Source organism: Chlamydotis macqueenii, chromosome 1 (assembly GCF_036417535.1).
Source record: "Chlamydotis macqueenii isolate bChlMac1 chromosome 1, bChlMac1.mat, whole genome shotgun sequence".
Classification (NCBI taxonomy): domain Eukaryota; kingdom Metazoa; phylum Chordata; class Aves; order Otidiformes; family Otididae; genus Chlamydotis; species Chlamydotis macqueenii.
The window spans coordinates 159664957-159683994 of NC_141556.1; the positions used below are offsets into that span (position 1 = coordinate 159664957).

At 38.7% G+C, this 19038-nt stretch overlaps 1 protein-coding gene across 1 annotated transcript in view; it reads right to left on the bottom strand.

The window, feature by feature from the left end:
* Positions 1-2093: 2093 nt before the first annotated feature.
* The window catches only part of RAP2A (RAP2A, member of RAS oncogene family), a 32302-nt gene continuing 15357 nt past the window's right edge, over positions 2094-19038 (bottom strand). Inside the window, exon 2 of the mRNA XM_086771290.1 lies at positions 2094-6276. Within this exon, the coding sequence (XP_086627416.1) occupies positions 6039-6276 (238 nt within the window). The 3' untranslated portion in view covers positions 2094-6038. The remainder of the gene's footprint in view (positions 6277-19038) is intronic.

Here is a 19038-nt window from a genome sequence, read left to right on the forward strand (position 1 = left end):
CTTCCAATCCAGCCTGTAAACGCAACCCACCATCCGAACATCGCTGTGGGCTCTGCCTGGTCTGCGTCTCAGAGAAAGAGCTGCAGCAACACCAGTTCTGCTTCCAAGCTGGGTTGGTTTTGCTAGGCAAACAGGCACAAAATCTAGTAAAGCTTGCACAGATACAACTCTCAATACAGTTAGGCAGTCCAACTATTAAGACAGTGCTTTTATAGTCACCTTTCAAGTAAAAGTGCTGTTTGAAAATACTAAAAGACCACATGATGGGTCTAATTATAGGAGCAGAGGCAAAAAAATAAAGACATTTTAAATGCTACACTAACTTGATACTTTCTACCTCCAGTGTGAGAAAGTAAGAAAAACATGTTGTGTCAACCATCAGATGACCAAAGCCCAAATAAGTAACAACCAGATTCAAAATCCCGACGTATTCACACAGGCATTAACTGGCCTCCCCATGAAGAAAGATGAGAAGCCTGCAGCTCAAAATTTCTGCAAAGTCAGTGACTGCAATTAGCACAGATAAACAGAAAAGGTCTTTCTGCAGGTTTTATGGCAAAATAGGGGTTCGATATAATACGACGACTGGCTAAGGTGCTAGCGCATCCAAACAGAGCCAGTGGAAACTGGAAATTTACGTTTGTTCATAGAGAAGGATCAAGTTGGTGCCTGCAAAAGGAAGACACTGCTACATACTGGGTAGGTGCACATGAGCCAGAGCAATAAAATCAGTTGTCAGCAATTTCAGAATAATTATTTCTGCTCTCAGAAAAAGGATGCTTTGTCAATGGAGAAGAAACCACAAGGCAGCAGGCAAACAGCAAGAGAGAGAATGCTACTGAAGGTAACCTGGGATAGAAGATGCAGTCCAGTGATGCCCTGGTCAAGCAACAGAAGAAGTGACTAAAGATTGGTGATCCAGTAAGGCTGATACCCGTGAAGGACAGATAATAAGACGTTTATTTCCAATTAAAAAATTTTAGAAAGCTTTCTCAGAGTCAACAAGTTTCCTGCAATAGCTGCAAATGAAACAGGCCCAGGGAAGGCATTTGTTAAGAGTACAATATTCAAAGTTTGAGTTTTTCAGTATTTGAAAACAGCACACGTCAACACTGGCATTTTTTGAACTGGTTTGAAGAGCCCAGCGAATTCCTATTGTTCCTGTACAGATATCTTCTCAGGTGAAACAAAAGGATATTACTCAATTAACAGGACTGCAAGAACCCATCAGTAAAACTTCGCCTGAAACTGGTTTATAGAATGAAGGGGCAAATTAAAACCATAAAGCTAGCAGTATGTGTCAGCCTTCTATATTATCCATACAATTAGGAGCTTTTAAGATGTGCCAGGCTCAGGCTTCTTGCTCCTTATGGCACGAATGACACGAAAACAAGAGACCACAAAGCACCCATCGTTACTGAAAACAGGGTATTTTAGTAATAGTGGCATGACTAAAATGTAACTGCTGATCAGTGCCAATTAGCTAGAATAATCCTGTTAGCACTAGCTCAACTGTTCATTTATAAATCTCTGCAACACTAATTGTATCTGAAATTCTTTCTAACACTAATTCCTTTTGTAGGGTGCTGAAAGCCTGCAAAACACTCATCAATTGAACAGCTGATATAACAAACAGTCCTTCTTTTAACCCTTTGCAACTTCAGTGTTACAAAAGAAGTACTGCATATTAATTATACAATATATTGCCCAATACAGAATTTTATTTTATTTTACAGTAAGCATCATTCTCTTGCCATAGCAACAGCCATATTTTGTCAAATACTGAGTTTTACTGACTGTTGTCAATGTATATCCCTCTAAGAAAATAAGCAAACAAAAAAAATCCTTTGCCATGGTTCCTTATCAAGCTTATAACTTAAATCACAACATGCAGCCATCCATAAAATATGGAAGTATATTTGTTTTTTACTTATTGCTATTTAATTTGTACCAGAAGATCACTCTGGCAAGAAATATTTAGCTGAACCACAAACAGTTGACAGCGTTGTCTGAAATTACTGGGTAGCCCTAGTCAGCTTTGGATGAACTTTTTGATCAAATCAAAATGGACAATACAGGAAATGCAAGGGAGGTTTCATTAAATAAATTTATTTGTTAAAATAATTTAACTCCAAATACAACTGCTGAGTTTGCATTGAGTCTATGTACAATTCTTGTTTTATTTGAAACATCAAGGTTTAAACAACTGACATTGTTACAAAACAAACTGTTGCCCCATTTTAATTTGCCAGTTGTATTAGAGCTCAACAATTAACTGCAAAATACATTAATTCACCCCCAGGAAACTCCAAATCAACAGCGTTAAGCCTGATTCCAGAACCCACTTCAGTCTTTCTTCAAACCCTGATCAAGAATTAACAGATGCACAACAATGCAGATAAAAGCCTCCTGCAGTTGTTAAACATTTTCTTTTGTTGTAAAGTTTCACAATTAAAGCCTAACCAGTGCTTTGATGGCACACTGGTAAAAAAAAAAAAAAAATTAAAAAAATAAAAACCAAACATGCACAAAACCCCCCAACCAAATGGCTGACATCTTTAGGCAACATTCTATACAGGAAAGCAAATACCAGTAGTTTTCCCACAGAAACGTAATGGCAACTGTAGCACTGGGGTTAGGGAGAGGCTAGAACCAGAAAAGAAAATGTCACCGAAATTTTTCTGATGCTCTGAAGGGGCAGGCGGGGGGATGGACATGACAGGAAAATACAAAAGAAAACAAAAAAACAATGCAATTGTGTTTAATACTCTTGATCTGATTCTGGTTTGTTTGCTTTGAGTAGTTTGTGTGTGTATTTTTAAGGGAAAGAGGAAACAGTTGCTCTCACTATCATAGCTTAAAAGAATAAAAGTTGCAACATTTAAAAAAAACCAACAAAACTGGATAAATGCTGTCTTTGTAGAAAAATACAAAGCTCTACAAGAACAGCCAAAGGAAAAGTGGGTCTTTGGAACAAATCATAATATTTTAAGGCATGTCATAAGAAACTTTCAAATACGATAACCGGTAATCCTGTCAGGGTGCAAATGAAACGGTGACCCAAGACCAATGACTCCCGCAGAGCGGCCACGCAGCTGCTGCGTGGCTCCCTTACCTCCCTTTCTGCTACTCCTATAATTTGAAAAAATCTCTGTCAAGTGCAACTGTCATTGATTCAAGCTCCACTATCTTCACATTAGTGGAAATACAAATAGTGCATAACTACTTCCTCAGAACTGTACAATGGAAAACAACACTTACGCTTTCCCCCCCGCCGCCATGTTGTGTGGTAGCTTACACATGGTCTACGTTTTTTAAAATGTAAAAGTGTAATGAAGAAACAAGACTGGGAGATATTTTTGTAAATATTTTCTGTTAAAAATTTTACTGTGCAATTTTTCCTATATCAAAAGCCCATCTGCTTTATGTTAGGAACTTCATGTTAGGCTGTTCATGTTGTACTCCATGCCGTTTTCTCGGTTGATGAACAGTTTGTTCAAGGCCAGGCTGGATGAGGCTCTGAGCAACCTGATCTAGTCAGGCATGACCCTGCTCCTTGCAGGGAGGTTGGACTAGATGACCTTTGAAGGTCCTTTCCAACCCAAACCATTCTATGAATCTATGAGGTAAGATTTGAACACCTCTGTAAATAACATTGCATAACATGCACTTCCAACTCAGTTTCAAATTTGTGTTTGGTTTTGTTTTGTTTTTTTTTTTTGTGTGTTTTTTTTTTTTTTTTTGAGTGCTTATGCAGTGGATCTCACACTGACAAGCTGTTTTACAGACAAGTTGTACTTCTCAAGAAACTGTTTTCTAATTTAGATATTTTAAACATTGAAATATCATTAATTCAACATCTCGCATCTTGCTTAAGCATGGTGGCTGATACATTGGGTGGGCGGGGGGGAAGAGAACATTCATACCATCTAGTTTAGGCATCTAAGTTGTGTGACTCTCAGGACCAAAGTTAAAAGCCTAAGTTTGCTATATAGTCAGCGGAAAGAGGTAGGTGCCTCTAGGAGGGCGATTCAGAGCACCCAAAATGGGCATTCAGATGCCAGAAATCAACGGTGTGCCTATCTCCCTAAGAGAACAAAGTACAGTAACGAAAGCTCTGCAAGGTAGATGGGAAATGGGCTACATTTACGTTCTAGTAAGGCTTAATGCTTTGTGACATCTAGTGCCCTCTGATACATTGGTTGTGGAAAGGTCTTGAAAGACTAAGGGCAGAGATGGCCAGTTCTCTTCCATTAACGTGATTTCCTTTAGTTATCATCCACTGAACTATAATTCAAAATGTTAAGGATATTTACGTATGAAAATCTGCAAGGCAAGTGCTCAAGTTTCCTTTGTAGCAGATGAGAGCGTTTTCAGGAAGTTCTGCAGATGGAGGCAAAACTCTCGAACCTAACTCCAATTACAGCATTTCTAAGGGCCATATACACACACACATACACGCGCAACACACACACACAGCCCAGCACCCCTGATTTCACTCGTTTAAACACAAGGAACTACACTGTTACTGCACAAGATTGAAAAACTAATAAATGCATGGTGTTATTTAGACCACAGGCTCAGTGACTTTGTATTTTTATGGCCAATTTTACCTATAAAATATCCAGCTCAAGACAATCTCTCCAGCATTTAAAATCTAAACATTGTGATTGAAAACTCTTCTATACTTTGATTGTAAGACTTCGGAATAGGTATTTCTGTGCCATTAGTCATGCAAATGATAAATACTTCACTGCTATGAAACTAGCAAGTCAGAGCTCGAGCATCCTTTCAAAATAAAATATTTGCTCCCACCATTTAACACTCCAATAATTGGGGCAACCTTTGAATAGTGTGTCAGGCAATTAAAGAGCCATTTCCACACTCACCTAAGGAATTAAAACCGTAACTATTTCACCTCTGAACCAAATGATCTCACATGGTTATTCAATTTAAGTTTTCAACATTAAAGCTATCGAATAGCAAACTTGATTTTCAAAGGTTAGTTCGGGATCACACCAGAGAACGTAGCCCTTAAAGGCAAGAAAAACTGTTGTCTTTAACAAACTTAAAAATGCAAGATGTTCATACTGTCCCACGAGGTTTCTGCAGAAGGGAACATATGGATGCAACATGGCTTAATTTTCCTTACAAGATGGTACTAGTTAATCTACTAAAGTGTTCCTTGTTAGTAAGGCTCAGCAATTTTTTTCGTCACAGTTGCTTCCTCCTGGTTCAGTAAAGTGATAAAGAAAGATGCTTCCTGCTTTGTAAACAGAGGGTTTGTTTGGCTTTTTGCAGACCAAAACCTGAAGAAATCCTCCATTTTTGAGCAGCAAAACGAAAGATTTAAAACATTCCAATGCCAGACAGTTTCTTCACTCATCATTTGTTTTCAGATCTTGCCCCTCATTTCACACACTGATGCGATGTTTTCTGTTTCAAGATGTGGGATAAAGTGTAGAAATAATAGCATCAATTTTGAAAAAAATCCAAACTATATAGGTCTCTGGTAGCCTCTTCCTCTAACACTGTCAGAAATTCTGGTGAAATCAACATATTTGACTGAACAAACTTGGCCACAAGTGATAGCGCACGTCCTGAAGCACGGTAATTAGACACCAAAAGACTTGGCTCTCCTTTCGCACTTATGCTAGTTGTGAACTGTCTTCAGAGATGTTCTCTCCACTGCTTTTTTTTTCCCCATTTCCAAAAGTTTTCCAGCCTCTTCGGAAATAGTTGCTGTTGTTGCTGTCTGACATGACAACACACATATGCTTGACTGGAACGACCCTGTAGATCAACTGGCTGGGCCATAAAATTGCAGGTGCTCAAAGGGAAAAACCGGGTGAGATGTGGTCGTTTAACTCAATTATATTCAGAGTCAGTGATTGACTTCCAATGCTCAGCTCTGAGTTAACGTTGCTACTTCACTGCAGATGTATTTCAAGTGACCCACAAACCAGGAAGTGAAGTAGACAGTTTTACCACCTTACAAAATTTCTGCAAATTAAGTCCAGTTTAGGTCATTTTTAATGCTATTGTATATTACATGCAGAACAGCATGGATCATCTTTGTCTGGCTGTGCTGCATAGTTCATTTGTCTAACAATTTCCGCAAAGAGCTCATCCACCATTGTTTTACTTTTAGCAGAGGTCTCCATAAAAGGGCAGCCCCATTCTTCAGCTAAGGCTCTGCCTTCACTCGATGATACTTCTCTCTCACTTTCCAGGTCCACTTTGTTACCAACCAGAATTACTGGCACCTTCTCATACCTACAGTTGAAAAGACAAACAACAAAAACAACAGCAATAATTACATGTTTAAAAGGGCAACGTTCTAAATGTAAACATCTAAGTGCAATCAGTATGGACCCAACAGGAAAGAGACATTTGGATGATCTTAAAATTTTACGGTGAAAAAATGTTTTGCCCATTTGTTGCACATCTCTTCCCCTCAGACCTTTCTTCGAGCTGTCAGGAATGTTTCTTCCTCTGAATTTTCTTTCCCACCAGGAAATCTGTGAGGAACACTTGCACACTACAAAAACTAAGAATATAATAATATGTCCTATGTTGGCAGTCTCAGGGTGTGAGAACAGGATGGATGTCCAACTCTCCCTTCAACTTTACATCATCCTTCTCCCTGCACAGGTTGTATTTCCTGCTGGTGATAGGCGTGCACCACTTGCCCTTTCAAAGGTACATTTCTCTTTGGTTAATATATATGGATTAACAATAACAGGGAGAAAACCAAAGGGCCAGTAAATTCATTTGAAATTTCAGGAAACATAGCCCACTTCAATTACTGTATACACACAAAAGTATTGTTATATAAAACCAGGTATTAGCTAGTACAGAATGTGTAACTCTCCCTTGCAGCACTCACATCGTTATGCCAGTTAAACATGCTGAAAAGAAAAACAAACAAACAAAAAAAGCTAAGTTCCAGGCAGTACTATCACAGTTCTGCTTCATAATCAACTTGCACAGCACAATAGATCATATATGCTATGAAGGAATTGATTACTTTGCACCTCTCCTTGTGATAAGATCCTTGCCAAATTTTTTTAAAAGTTAAAATGTCTGCCTGGCCTTTTTTTTTTTTTTTCATCCTCACATGCAAAAACCCTTCTTCAGACATGGAACTAAATAAGTGATCGGTCAGGTTTAAAACTCACATATTTACCATAGCAGAGAAGAAAACACTGCACCTGCTTTCAAAATACTCCTGCATGGGTTTTGTCACAAAAGCAACAAGGACTGAAAGAAAAACTGATTGTGGCTTTTAGCACTTAAATGAAATGAATATCTAAGAGAAACAAGATAGTTCTCCCTTAATTTAAACCAATTTTCTACTTCATATTAGCTTGGTAGTACTGCTTCGAGTCAAAGCACTTGAGTAAGACTGAGCTGTGGGCAGACCACAGTCATAGCTGACACCTGCAGCAGTTGAAGATGTCACCGTCCTTAAGCCACCGATTACTCCTTCATCCCTTCCTCCTGCCCGCCCTGCCTCCCAGGCAGGGCAGCAGAGCAGACCTGGTGCACGCACCTCAGCTGGTTGAGGAAAACATCCAGTAACTTGGTCCAACCTACCAGCCATGATAAAACTCAGCTGCCAAGACTCAGCACTGAAACAGGGAACCGACGCGTTCCTGTTGGCTCTACTGCAGGGACGGTGGGCTCCCACAGAGTCAGAAAGGATAAAAGGGCTGTAACGTCTCAAACCACCTCAGCAACTCTTATGCCACCACAACAGTACCAAAAATTGGTCCAATTGTATCATAAGACGCAGTTGAAATTTAATCCACAGTCTAGGGCTGTGGTCAATAACCGTAGAGAATTCCCCTCACTTTCACCATTTATCCTGTCCTTGTTTACCATCTGAAGAGATACACTCCATTTCTTACTCTGTGGATATACAGTATTTAACACAATGATACCTTTGGAACTCTTGCAAGAGCTAAGCTGCCATTAATTAAGTACCAAAATACACACAAGCATTTTGAAATCTGTCCTCCCGCGTTTAAACACATGTTAGCATAGTCTTTAATTACATAAGATGAATGGCATTCAACAGATAAGACAGCAACTCAATATTTCTTTTTGTCTTTCTTGTTCAGATGCATGTGTCTACTGTATTTGGAGTGCAGCATTAAAAACCCTTCACTGAAAATGGAATCCAGTATACCTTCACTGCATTTCTTGGTATCTGAGGGCCCCAAACTTCCCCCTGCCAGCTCCTCCAGGTATTCTGCAACTTCGCAATTTTACCAGTGGGAAAAATTGAGAAATTCAAAGCAGCCACTTGAGAAGCATTCAGTGAAGAAGTACATGAACCAGAATTAAAACACAAGATCACCTCTCTTCTCGCTCTGCAAGATCATTCCAATTTGTTGAAAAAACACGAGAAGAACACCCCACACTTGTTGCAGATTCCACTGAAACACTCAAAACCTTTTAAAGGCTTAGGAACCCTAGAAAAGCTGGGCAACTAAATATCTGAAAATCTGTTTACTATGAGTACTCAGTACCTGGGAAGTGGAACAGTGGAAATAGTGATGTTTCGTACTGTAGAACAAAAAGAATAACTGATGAGCTGACAGGAGAGATGTGAAAAGTCTGATTTACTTTATTTGCACAGGACCACCTAGGAGCTATTAGGTGGAACAGATAGAAGCATTTCTCTATTGCTCTTTCCTGCTTTTGCCTCTTGCATTTACCCTACTCACTACCTACCTTCACGACTTAAAATGAGACAGGAATCCTACAGCCTTATTCACCTTACAACCCAGACTTGTCCAATAACCACTTTACAACATTAAATTGTGTAAGACAGTGTTTCTGCAAAACTCTCATTAGGTCATCTTAGCAAATACCTCCTCATAGGGCAAAAATAAAGTTGCTCTTGCAAAATACATCCTTGTATTACCTAAATTTTGAGTAGTCAACTTTACAGAGAAAATACTTTTAATAGATGTATATTCTGTGAGACTTTATACATATAAAGTATATATAAATATAAAATACATAAAAATACATATACTTAAGTATGGGAGAGCCAGACCAGATGTTTGTGCATTGTGTTCTCCAAATATGATGATGATGATGGATTGACTGTGTGTGAACCAATAGACCTTTACAGAAACTGTGTGGTTCCATGTAGTGGTTCCAGCCCCTGCTTGTCTTCAGAGTCCATAAAGGTCTCCACCTCGTATCTCCCAGCTTTTGGGTTCTGGTAACACATCATGGAAACCCTAGCTCTCAGCTAAATCAAGCTCTACAAGCTCTGAAATTCAAGCTGGCTTTCTACCCTTTACCTCCCAACACTGCCAGAATTTTCTGCCCCACTTAGTATCCTGAAAAAAATGATTTCTGATGAATACGGGGGAGACCTCTGGCTCAAAGCTCTCCTTACCATGGCTACTGATCTCGCCAGAGATGACTTCTGCCCATCCCTGGAGTCTCCACTCAGGATTCACAGAGCTTTGGACCAGCCAGATGTTGGCACACCCGCTGCTGAGGTGATGTGCAGCAGCACAGGCCCGCAATGGGAACGGGTGATTTCTCAGATGTGGCGGAATTACATGATTCTAATGAAATCTGAAGGGAAGAGGAACATCTCTTCCCCACAGGCTTTTCACCCTGAATTTCAGTGACCCAAGAGGAAAACAGCTTCCCTGCAAATGAAAAAAGAGCTGCCTTGCAATGCCCAAGTAGCGATGCAGAACCCTTCCATATAACTGCAAAAATCAAACATAGGAATTCAAAAATCCTGCCAAAAGCTTCAACTAGGATCTAATCTACTCACAAATATTTTCAGTGGAGCACAAGAGGCTAAAGACCCACCATCTATATCAGAGACCTGAAAAGCCAGACTGCTGCTGCCATCAAAGGATGCATGAGAGGGCAGCTCAGCGCGCTATGGAAGCTGGGCAGAGGTTTTGCCTTTCTGTGCAGCCCATCTCCCCCTGTCTGCCCCCAAAGCACTGGGGAACTGGCACAGTCCTGCTCCTCGTTCCTGCAGCAGGAAAATCCAGTTTTCTAATGACTGCTGAAAAGCTTTGAGCAGCACGGATCATTCCTAATGAAAAGCATGAGGGCCACCTGAAAATGAGAACTGCTGCAGGTTTCCTCTGTCTCAGTGCAGCACAGTATGTATTCTAGGGCAAACATCATAGCAGAGCCTGTAAGAAACAGACTCAAACGCAGCACGGGAAGGCTCGACTTTTCTTCAGGAAAAAATTTTTGCAAGACCAATTACACGTGTTTGCAGAACACGTTTAGAGAACAAGGTACTTCACTCTGTTTAAATGATCTCACTGTCCTGTGCTTCATCATGACAGATACTGAGCAGTGGCAACTCCTGAAGAGATAATACGACTGCAGTCTTTTATAGCCCCATGAAAGACACCGGTGCACAATCAAATACCATCATATCCAGGATATCACTACTGGCAAGACACTGTCATTACTCCATAAAAGACAACCAGCTTGTATTTCCCAGACCCAGACAACTTGATGCAGTGCTAAAACCCACCCTGTTATCCATCTTTAAAAAGCTTCTGGGACCAACAGTCCACAGTAATTCCCTCAGTTTTCCTGAGCGTGGATACCATGGCCATGGGAAATCCATAAATACATGGACCTTAAGTGCTTTATGTGGCCCAGCTATGCACCACTAACCACAGAGTCTTACATATCACAAAGTGATAATTAGTTCCTGTATTTTATCTTACATCACATGGCACAATCATTCACATTTCTGTTTAATGTGTATACTTTGAATAACAGCTTAAAACATTTTGAAACCTTCAAGATGAATGGTACGTAAGTGATTTTCAGAGATTTTTACCTCCCATTTTTATTACTACCAATCTTATTCAGAAAGAGAAAAACATGGGCAGTACCTGACATCACATCTGAATCTCTTTCACAAGGTACTTTTCAAATTTCTCATGAGAGTTGTCATTGGATAAAGATAAAAACAAAGATGACATTCAGTAACAATAATAAAAATTAAGAACAAAAAAAAAAGCAAGAATTTAAAAAATTATGTATACCAAGGCTAATAAACTGACTACCTTAAACTCTGCTAGAGATTGCCTAGCACCCCTAAACTGAGGGGGGACTGAGAAGAAGAGCGTTGGACCGGTAAAAGAGAAGACATTAAGAAGTCCTAACGGGTTCCTGCTTTCTAATTTCACATTCTGGAAATGTTGCATCTTTTCTAATTTCTATATAATAAAAACAAATTAAGACAAAAACTTGTATTCTTAAACACTATTTCTTATAATTAGCTTAAGTCCTGTTGAAGTTTATGGAAAGATGTATGATTTCTAGCTTTATATGTTAAATATTGGGACCACTGAAATATAAAAGATATCACCAGTAGTAAACCACCATTATTACCTTCTTCTACATGCAAGGTTTCTTCCCTGCTGGTTTTTGGATTTTTTTTTTTTTAATAATGTATTTCTGGGACTTTTAATAGTATTTCAAAAAGTAATTTCAGGGATAAAGATATTAGGGACAATGATGATGCAAATAATATCAGAAGGTCAGTTAAAATAATTCTTCATTTTAGACTTACAAAAAATCTGTGGTAAGAATCATGTTAAAATATAAAAGTAAAAGAATCCCAGGCAATATGAAATAAATATCAGAAATAACAGTTAAATCTATTTGATTGTTTACAAATTCATACATAAATATTACTAAACATTATTTTGTAAAATAACTTGCAGGCTGTGATTGCCTGCAGTAAAATCTGTCATAACTTGAACTAGAAGCTTCATCATCTAGAGAAAGCACACATTCCAAGTGTAACTATCAATACTTTTTCTTATCCCTCTTACACAATTCCTTGGATGTTTAATGCAGAATCCTCAATAGTTAAAACTCACATTAGCTTCAGAGGATAAGAAAAGACACACAGTGTTCCCTAGTCCGATTCTGAGCCTCTCAAACACCAGGAGGAGAGGAAGCAAGGCCACAAAATTGTCAAGGGGAAAACAAATAATCTTAACCCTTTCTTGAAAGGTTCCAACTCTTGAATCAAAGCAGCAGGAAAAATATATACATACTTCTAAAGCAATTAGCACCCTGTCTTAAGAAATTCCGGCAAAGAAGGGATTTCACTTTTTCCAAACCTTATATTTTGGTAGCTTTAAAAATGTTAACATCAGGAGTTAAATCAACAGCAGGGGCTCAGTTTGCAGAGCTGTATCTTTTTTCATGGAGTCCTGCAATGAAGATGTGCCTATACCTGTATGCATGCCTAGAATGTGTCAGGAGACACACATGTAAATCTACAAATAAGTAGGTTTCTGCAAAGTTTTCTGTCTAACAGAAACTGTCACAGCTTCTCGGGTAAATCCATACAGAACAGCTGTAAATCCCCCCACCGTTCTGATGCAAACAAGTAATTCCAGTTTACCAATTAATTGCATTTAATATTCAGCTTTGTAAACTATATTGTTTAAGGATTTAATTACTTAAGCAACAACTCCCAACTAAAAAAAGCCTTTACATCGTTTTTATAAATGAGTAGATGTTAAAGAGCTTTTTGGAAGTCCCACTGCAATTAGGTGGCTGAGTCATGAATTATTTTGCTATAAAGAACAGTGTATGGCCTAATTGCAGGACTGGGGATCTAACATTTTATTCTAGGCCTCGGCATGAACTCCTTATATAGCCTTCGGGAAACAAACTCTTCAGATGGATAGACTGAGGTATATAAAGTCAGGATAATTGTACTTACTCATCGGATAGCAAATTAAATAATAACTTTAAAACAACCTGAAGAATAATATTAGAATAATAAATAACCACCAGACCATATCGCTTTTGAGGACACTTCAGAAACTATCTTTGTTCTTGTACATGAAGCTTTCTGGAAATAATCACCTCAACTTAAATAAAAAACTTTCAAGCTAATTCATTTCTGTGGTTGTTACAGTAGGCTTACAGTTTCAGGTTTGGTTTCAAGGTCTAGGAAAAGTCCCAACTAACGCCAGTTCTGCTGAAATTGTTTGGCAGGCTCACTCTCAGTGCCGTGCTAGTAAGTAATTAGAGGAAATAGTTCTCTTCCAAGCAAAAGCCCAAGAAACAACAACAAAACCCAGTGTAACATTTGCTTCCCAACTGTTACTATAGGCCCTTTAACACATTATTTCTAGGCAGCTTACACCTGAGAACTTCCATGGGACAAGAACGGTGGATGGTACTATCTCATACACAATGCCTATCTAGTAAACCTACATTCCTTTGCTGCAACAGAGGCAACAGGATGAAGCATACCATTTCTGCAAGAAGGATATTAAAGAACTTTCCAGGTTATTTCCAATCACTTCAGAGAGAAATCCTCATCTAGAGAGAATTTTCCGCATCTAAGATCCCACAGGGCAACTAGAATAACCATAAATTCTTTCCATGTGTTCAGTCTTGTTCTGCAAGTCACTGCAAATAAAGTCTATTTCAGCTCTGTAATCTGCTTAAAAGGTAAACCAGCAAGTATACCTGAAAATTCAGCAGCCTGCCAACATGCCCTATGGGAGAAGAATTCGCTATTCACTAAAGGGAAGTCAATATTTTAATCCTTTAGCTCCCTCTCTACGTCTGTCAAAATTGTCATCTTATACAATCGAGCACAAACATCATCTTGTCGAAATCCTGAAGTCCTGGCCACGTTTAGCAACTTAGAAACACTGTCATTTTCAAACAAGAATTTTCTATTCCTTGGTACAGTTTAAGGAACAATAACCACAACTTTCTATTCTATATAAAATGCAAGGCAAGTGTTTTACTTGACTTTCTTAATTTTGACTAATTCTCTTGTTCCTAGAACCAACAGGAAAATTAGAATGGCCTGTAAATCTGAGATTCTCACAGGTGCATCGATTTCACTTAGTTCCTGTCTCTATACTCTATTTGCATTGAAAAAAGTCTAGTTGTCAAGAAAACTATGAAGAGATTATGAGGCACAGTATGGTTGCTTAAGCACAAAGTTCTTGCTCAAAATTTCCATACGCTAAAGCTGAGCATCTAATTTTTGAAAAATTGCTGCTACTAGCTGTAGGAATGGCTCAACATTAGACCTCATATTTAAGTATTTAAACTTTGAGTCCATAATTGAAAATTATTCTTAATGACCACATTAGTTTTCTGACCTTAAATATTTTTTAAGCCATATGCTATGCTAATATATTAATGATTAGTCCAATATAATCAGTATGACAGGATATGTCACGGTTTTCAGTACCTACTAAATGTACAACATATGGAAGATACTAAAATTAAAGATACTACCATTTATCTATCATTTGTATTTTAGAGTTAAAAAAACCCCAATTCTTTAAAATGACTGTTTTTTCAGACATAACCACTTATAATTAAACTTTTTTCCTCTCATACCTCGCAGAAAACACATTAAAGCAAAAGGAGCATTGGCACATAATTTGAGAGATGCGAGTTCAGTTCCATACCCTGCTACAGACTTCCTGTGCAATTTCTAGCAAGTCCCTTGAACTCTCTACTTTTGTTCTCCATCTGAAAACAACAGTTGTCAGATTTAACTTCTGAACACCTATGACATGTAAACACTTCTGAGGCCTTCCATCCTTAGTGATGGAGGCAATCTGAACGTCCTGCAGGATGCATCAGCAGTTTTGCTCACTCTTCAAAAGAAAAACATCTTGCCTCCCAGCTACTCTCAGCAGTAGCTATGTAACGCCACAAATCTTCAGGTTTTCTTTACAAGCATTGAGAACAGATAGCTTATAGCAGATTCTGCACCAACATCAAGCTCGCCAGCAGAAAGAACAAAGCTATTGGATTAGGTGTGCCTCGGAGCAGGAGCAAGAACACCAGCGTGGGGGACAAAACCAAGGTGGTTACCTCACTTCAACTCCACTGGCTTAAGCAGAAACTGCAAGGGCTCACAATATCTTAAAACATACGCTGACATTGAGGGATTTCTCCTCCTCCTTGTTTCTCCACACAAAACTTCTACAAGGTCAAAAAGCCTGCCTATTCTGATGACATGGGATTGCACAGGGATTTGCAAAGGCAATGAAACATACAGATACCTATTTAAAGCAGTATAAGCCCCGTGCACATCATACAGCAAATCTACAGATTCTAATTGTTTTGTATTTTTAATTTATTACATTGCTGGTTTTGAAGAACTTAACAGTGATCCTAACAGGCATTACCATTTATCTATCAGTACATGCTTTGTCATAAGAAATTTCTCACAGAAGCATATCTCTTGACATGCAAACCTTTAGATGAATTAGAGTAATATTTTAAAATATACCATAAACCTACTGCATAAGGAAGCATTGACAAAGGTGGGGGAGGAGAAGGAAAGTGACCAATTCAGTTTGTACCAATTTGTACCAGTTCAGGCATATCAGTTATGCCTGTAGCTGGGTTAAAGAAAAATTTTTGAGATAAAGATATTGTTAATATTCCATCCTGAAAGGCTGAAGCAGCATCCAGTCCTCTATAAAGCACAGAATCTAACAAGTAATTTATGAGGGCAATAGTAGGTGTAGTTTCTTACAGATTCGGTCCATGCTGATATCTAAAGCTCTAGTTTTTCCTTTTGCCTACAACTGTTCCCCTCGCCATTCTCCAGTCCATAATTAGAGTTGAGCACATGCCATAGTTTTTTCCCACAACCAGAGCACTGACAAGGTCTCTTTCCCACCAACAACTCAGCTAAAACTTAATCATTATTTAGATTTCTAATTCAGTCCACATTTCGAATCACAGAACCACTGGGGCAGGAAGGGACCTCGGGAGGTCTCTAGTCCAACTGCCTGTTCAGAGCAAGGTCAGCCAGGAGATCTCAACCAGCTCACTCAAGGACAGCCCTTCCATAAACTCTTTGGGAAGTTCTCCCAGCATTTAATTCAGTTTAACTTTGCTACAGAATTCAAAAGTTACTGGCAGGTAATGGAGGAAGATGAGAGAAGCAGACAACTGAGCTGCTTAAGGCTTGTTTCCATAGAAAATGGGCTGAGAAACAAGTGCCAGAGCTACACAAATATTTCTAGCTATTTGTTTATGTAGAGGAACTGATACTCACGCTTAGAGGACCCAAGATAGACATATATCCTAGCATTATGAAAGCAAAGTGAATTAACCAGATTTTACAGAATTAATGAAAGCTCAAGCATAAGTTAATGACAACATCAATCTCTGTCCTTGTTTATTTAAACCATAAAGTGAAACTTTTTAGTGGATATCCAAATTAAAAACTTTGGCTAACAAAAATAGTCAAATGCACATGCATTTGAAAACGGCCAGAAGACTATAGTCCTGTAAGGTATTATTTCACTCTTCAAAGCCTGTGAAATAACTCTCCCTTTAACCAATTTATATCACTAATAAAAATCCCACTGCAAACTTATTTAAACTATTCTAATAGGATTTTCTCTAGCTCGTTAAAATTACACTTTTACAGTCTGGAAGAATAGGCCTAACAATTAATTCAAAACCTTCTTAGTAGCATCACCTGCTTCCAAAGGATTAAAGTTCAGGAAATGATCGCATGGTGCCGTCCAGTCAGAACCACTCAGAAAGCAACAGCTTCTCCTCCATGTCAAGGTAAGAGCCTTCTTACTCAGAGAAGGTAGAGCTGGTGACTGCCAGCACTACGTAGATTTAGCCTCTGAAAACATATGCAAGTCTGGATCACAAAATTCACCTCTGACAATTTGATTGCCACTAGCTGGTCTGTAGAATCAACCATTACACATGGATATAAACTATATTTTCATAGTGGCTTTTATTTATTCACTTTTAAAAATAATTTGCCTTTTTGCAATGTGCTTAGCTTCAGGTCACTTAAAACTTAAGTAAAATAAAAACAACGGTATCAAGAGGCAAACAACCTGGTTTCTGCTCTCTCATCAATCCCTACGTAGAAGCCAAGGCAGATAGATACCAGAGTTTATATGATATTGCATAGCCTGAAGAGAATTTGTGTGTCTAATACAAAGCAGAGATTTCTTTGTTGCCCTAGTAACCAAAGAAAAATACAGCTTAATGTCCTTCAAGCTAATAAAAATATCCTACAATGCTTACAAGAAAACTTTGCACAAAATGCTCTGTTGAGACAGATTTTCCTCACAACGGTACAATTAGGTTACAACTCTGGGTATTTTTCAGAAGACAGATTATTTCACAAAAACTCTAAGTGAGTGTCCATGCTGGTTTTTAGGAGAAATTTAGGAGAAAATAGTACAACCTCTATAATGTTCTGTTTTACTTCAGAAGTAGTATTATGACTTCATATCCTTTTGACTATAGTCAAGCCCTCTTTTACCAAAATAAAATTTGTCACCAACAAAGAAAAAACAGACGTGAATCCAAAGGCCCTGAGTAGTTTCATTAGCAGATGCTCCGAAAGCCTCTTTGCTCCTGCTGAGTTTCTACCAGAACATTTGGCTCCTAACTTGGGAAAGAAAAACATTCCGTCGCGACATTAGAAAGTTGGTGGCCCTTATGTTATGGAATAATTCAGCTAATTGCCATAAGCCTGCCTTAAATAATTAAGATGTTTGAATGAACAGAGCGTCGATAAGGTTTCCTTCCACAGTCTTCAGAAGTGACCTCCATCATCAACAACTCAACTTTGTAACTTTAGGAATTTGATTCAAAAAGAGCACATCAGCTAGTGAAGTGAAACTGTTCCCATATGTAAAAGTTAATATACAAAACCAAGAGCTTCCAAAGTCATGTAGGGGGGTTTTGTTTGGATGGTTTATTATTTGTTTGTTTTTTAAAAAAAAAAGTTTGGTTCATCTTCAAGTATAAAATACTCCCAGCACACTACATCTATGTGATGAATATAAAGTATGATTTACAGATAATCTCTCTTCTATGTTTAGCATAAACTGCAGAAGTAATTTTCTTTGGAGCTTTTTTGATTCCTCCTACAATAAGACAGGTACCGATTACAGGAAAAAAAATGAACAGACTACTTCATTCTAAATCAGCATTCTGAATACACTGAAGACTTGAAACTAAAGTTTACCCATTCTAGTATCCAGAACTTCCCCAGTAAGAACTTGTTTGTAAAATGACATCAGATAGACGTTATCTAGTACATAAGCCAGTAAAATCTAAACATTTCTTTTTTTCCTTAAATGTGTGTGTATATTGCAAATCTAATATTTGAGTAACTATTAAAATGATGCCAGCTAGAATGAGGAGCTCAGATACAGAATCATAGAATAGTTAGGGTTGGAAGGGACCTTCAAAGGCCATCTAGTCCAACCCCCCTGCAAGGAGCAGGGACATCTCCAACCAGATCAGGTTGCTCAGAGCCCCATCCAATCTGGCCTCGAATGTTTCCAGGGATGGGGCTTCCACCACCTCTCTGGGCAACCTGTCCCAGTGTTCCACCACTCTCAGCATAAAAAAAAAAAAATTCCTTATGTCCAGTATGAATCTGCTTCCTTCCATTTTAAAACCATTACCCCTCATCCTATCAACAACAGGCCCTGCTAAAGAGGTTCTCCTCTTCTTTCCTGTAAGGCCCCCTTTAGGTACTGGAAGACTGCTACAAAGTCTCCCCAGAGCCTTCTCTTTTATGCTTTTCATCTCAGATGTTGAGCTATTTATATTTTAACTACTATACAAATGTCAATTTCTTTGGGTCTAGTCTAGCTTAAAAAAAAAAAGCTCCTTTGTCCCTGAAGAGTTTTTTACTAAGGTGTCTGGCAGCCATTTTATTGCTTATGAAGACACTTTGTGGGACTCAGTCACCTTGAAGACCATTTTATCTTGTGCATGTTAACCCTATCAGCTATTAGGCCATACCTGCACCAGCAAGGTTAGTCTGTGGGACTCCACCACCAGCTGTCCACGCCACTGCATCTCTGGGGCTTTAGGCACCTGGCTGCTTTGGCCAGTGCCAAAGCTGTGTTAGCAGCAGAGCGGGTGCACCAGGGTCAGAGCCCAAGGCTCCCAGCTGATAGCACCCCTAGGGCACTGGAGCGCCTCCATGCTGGCATTTTG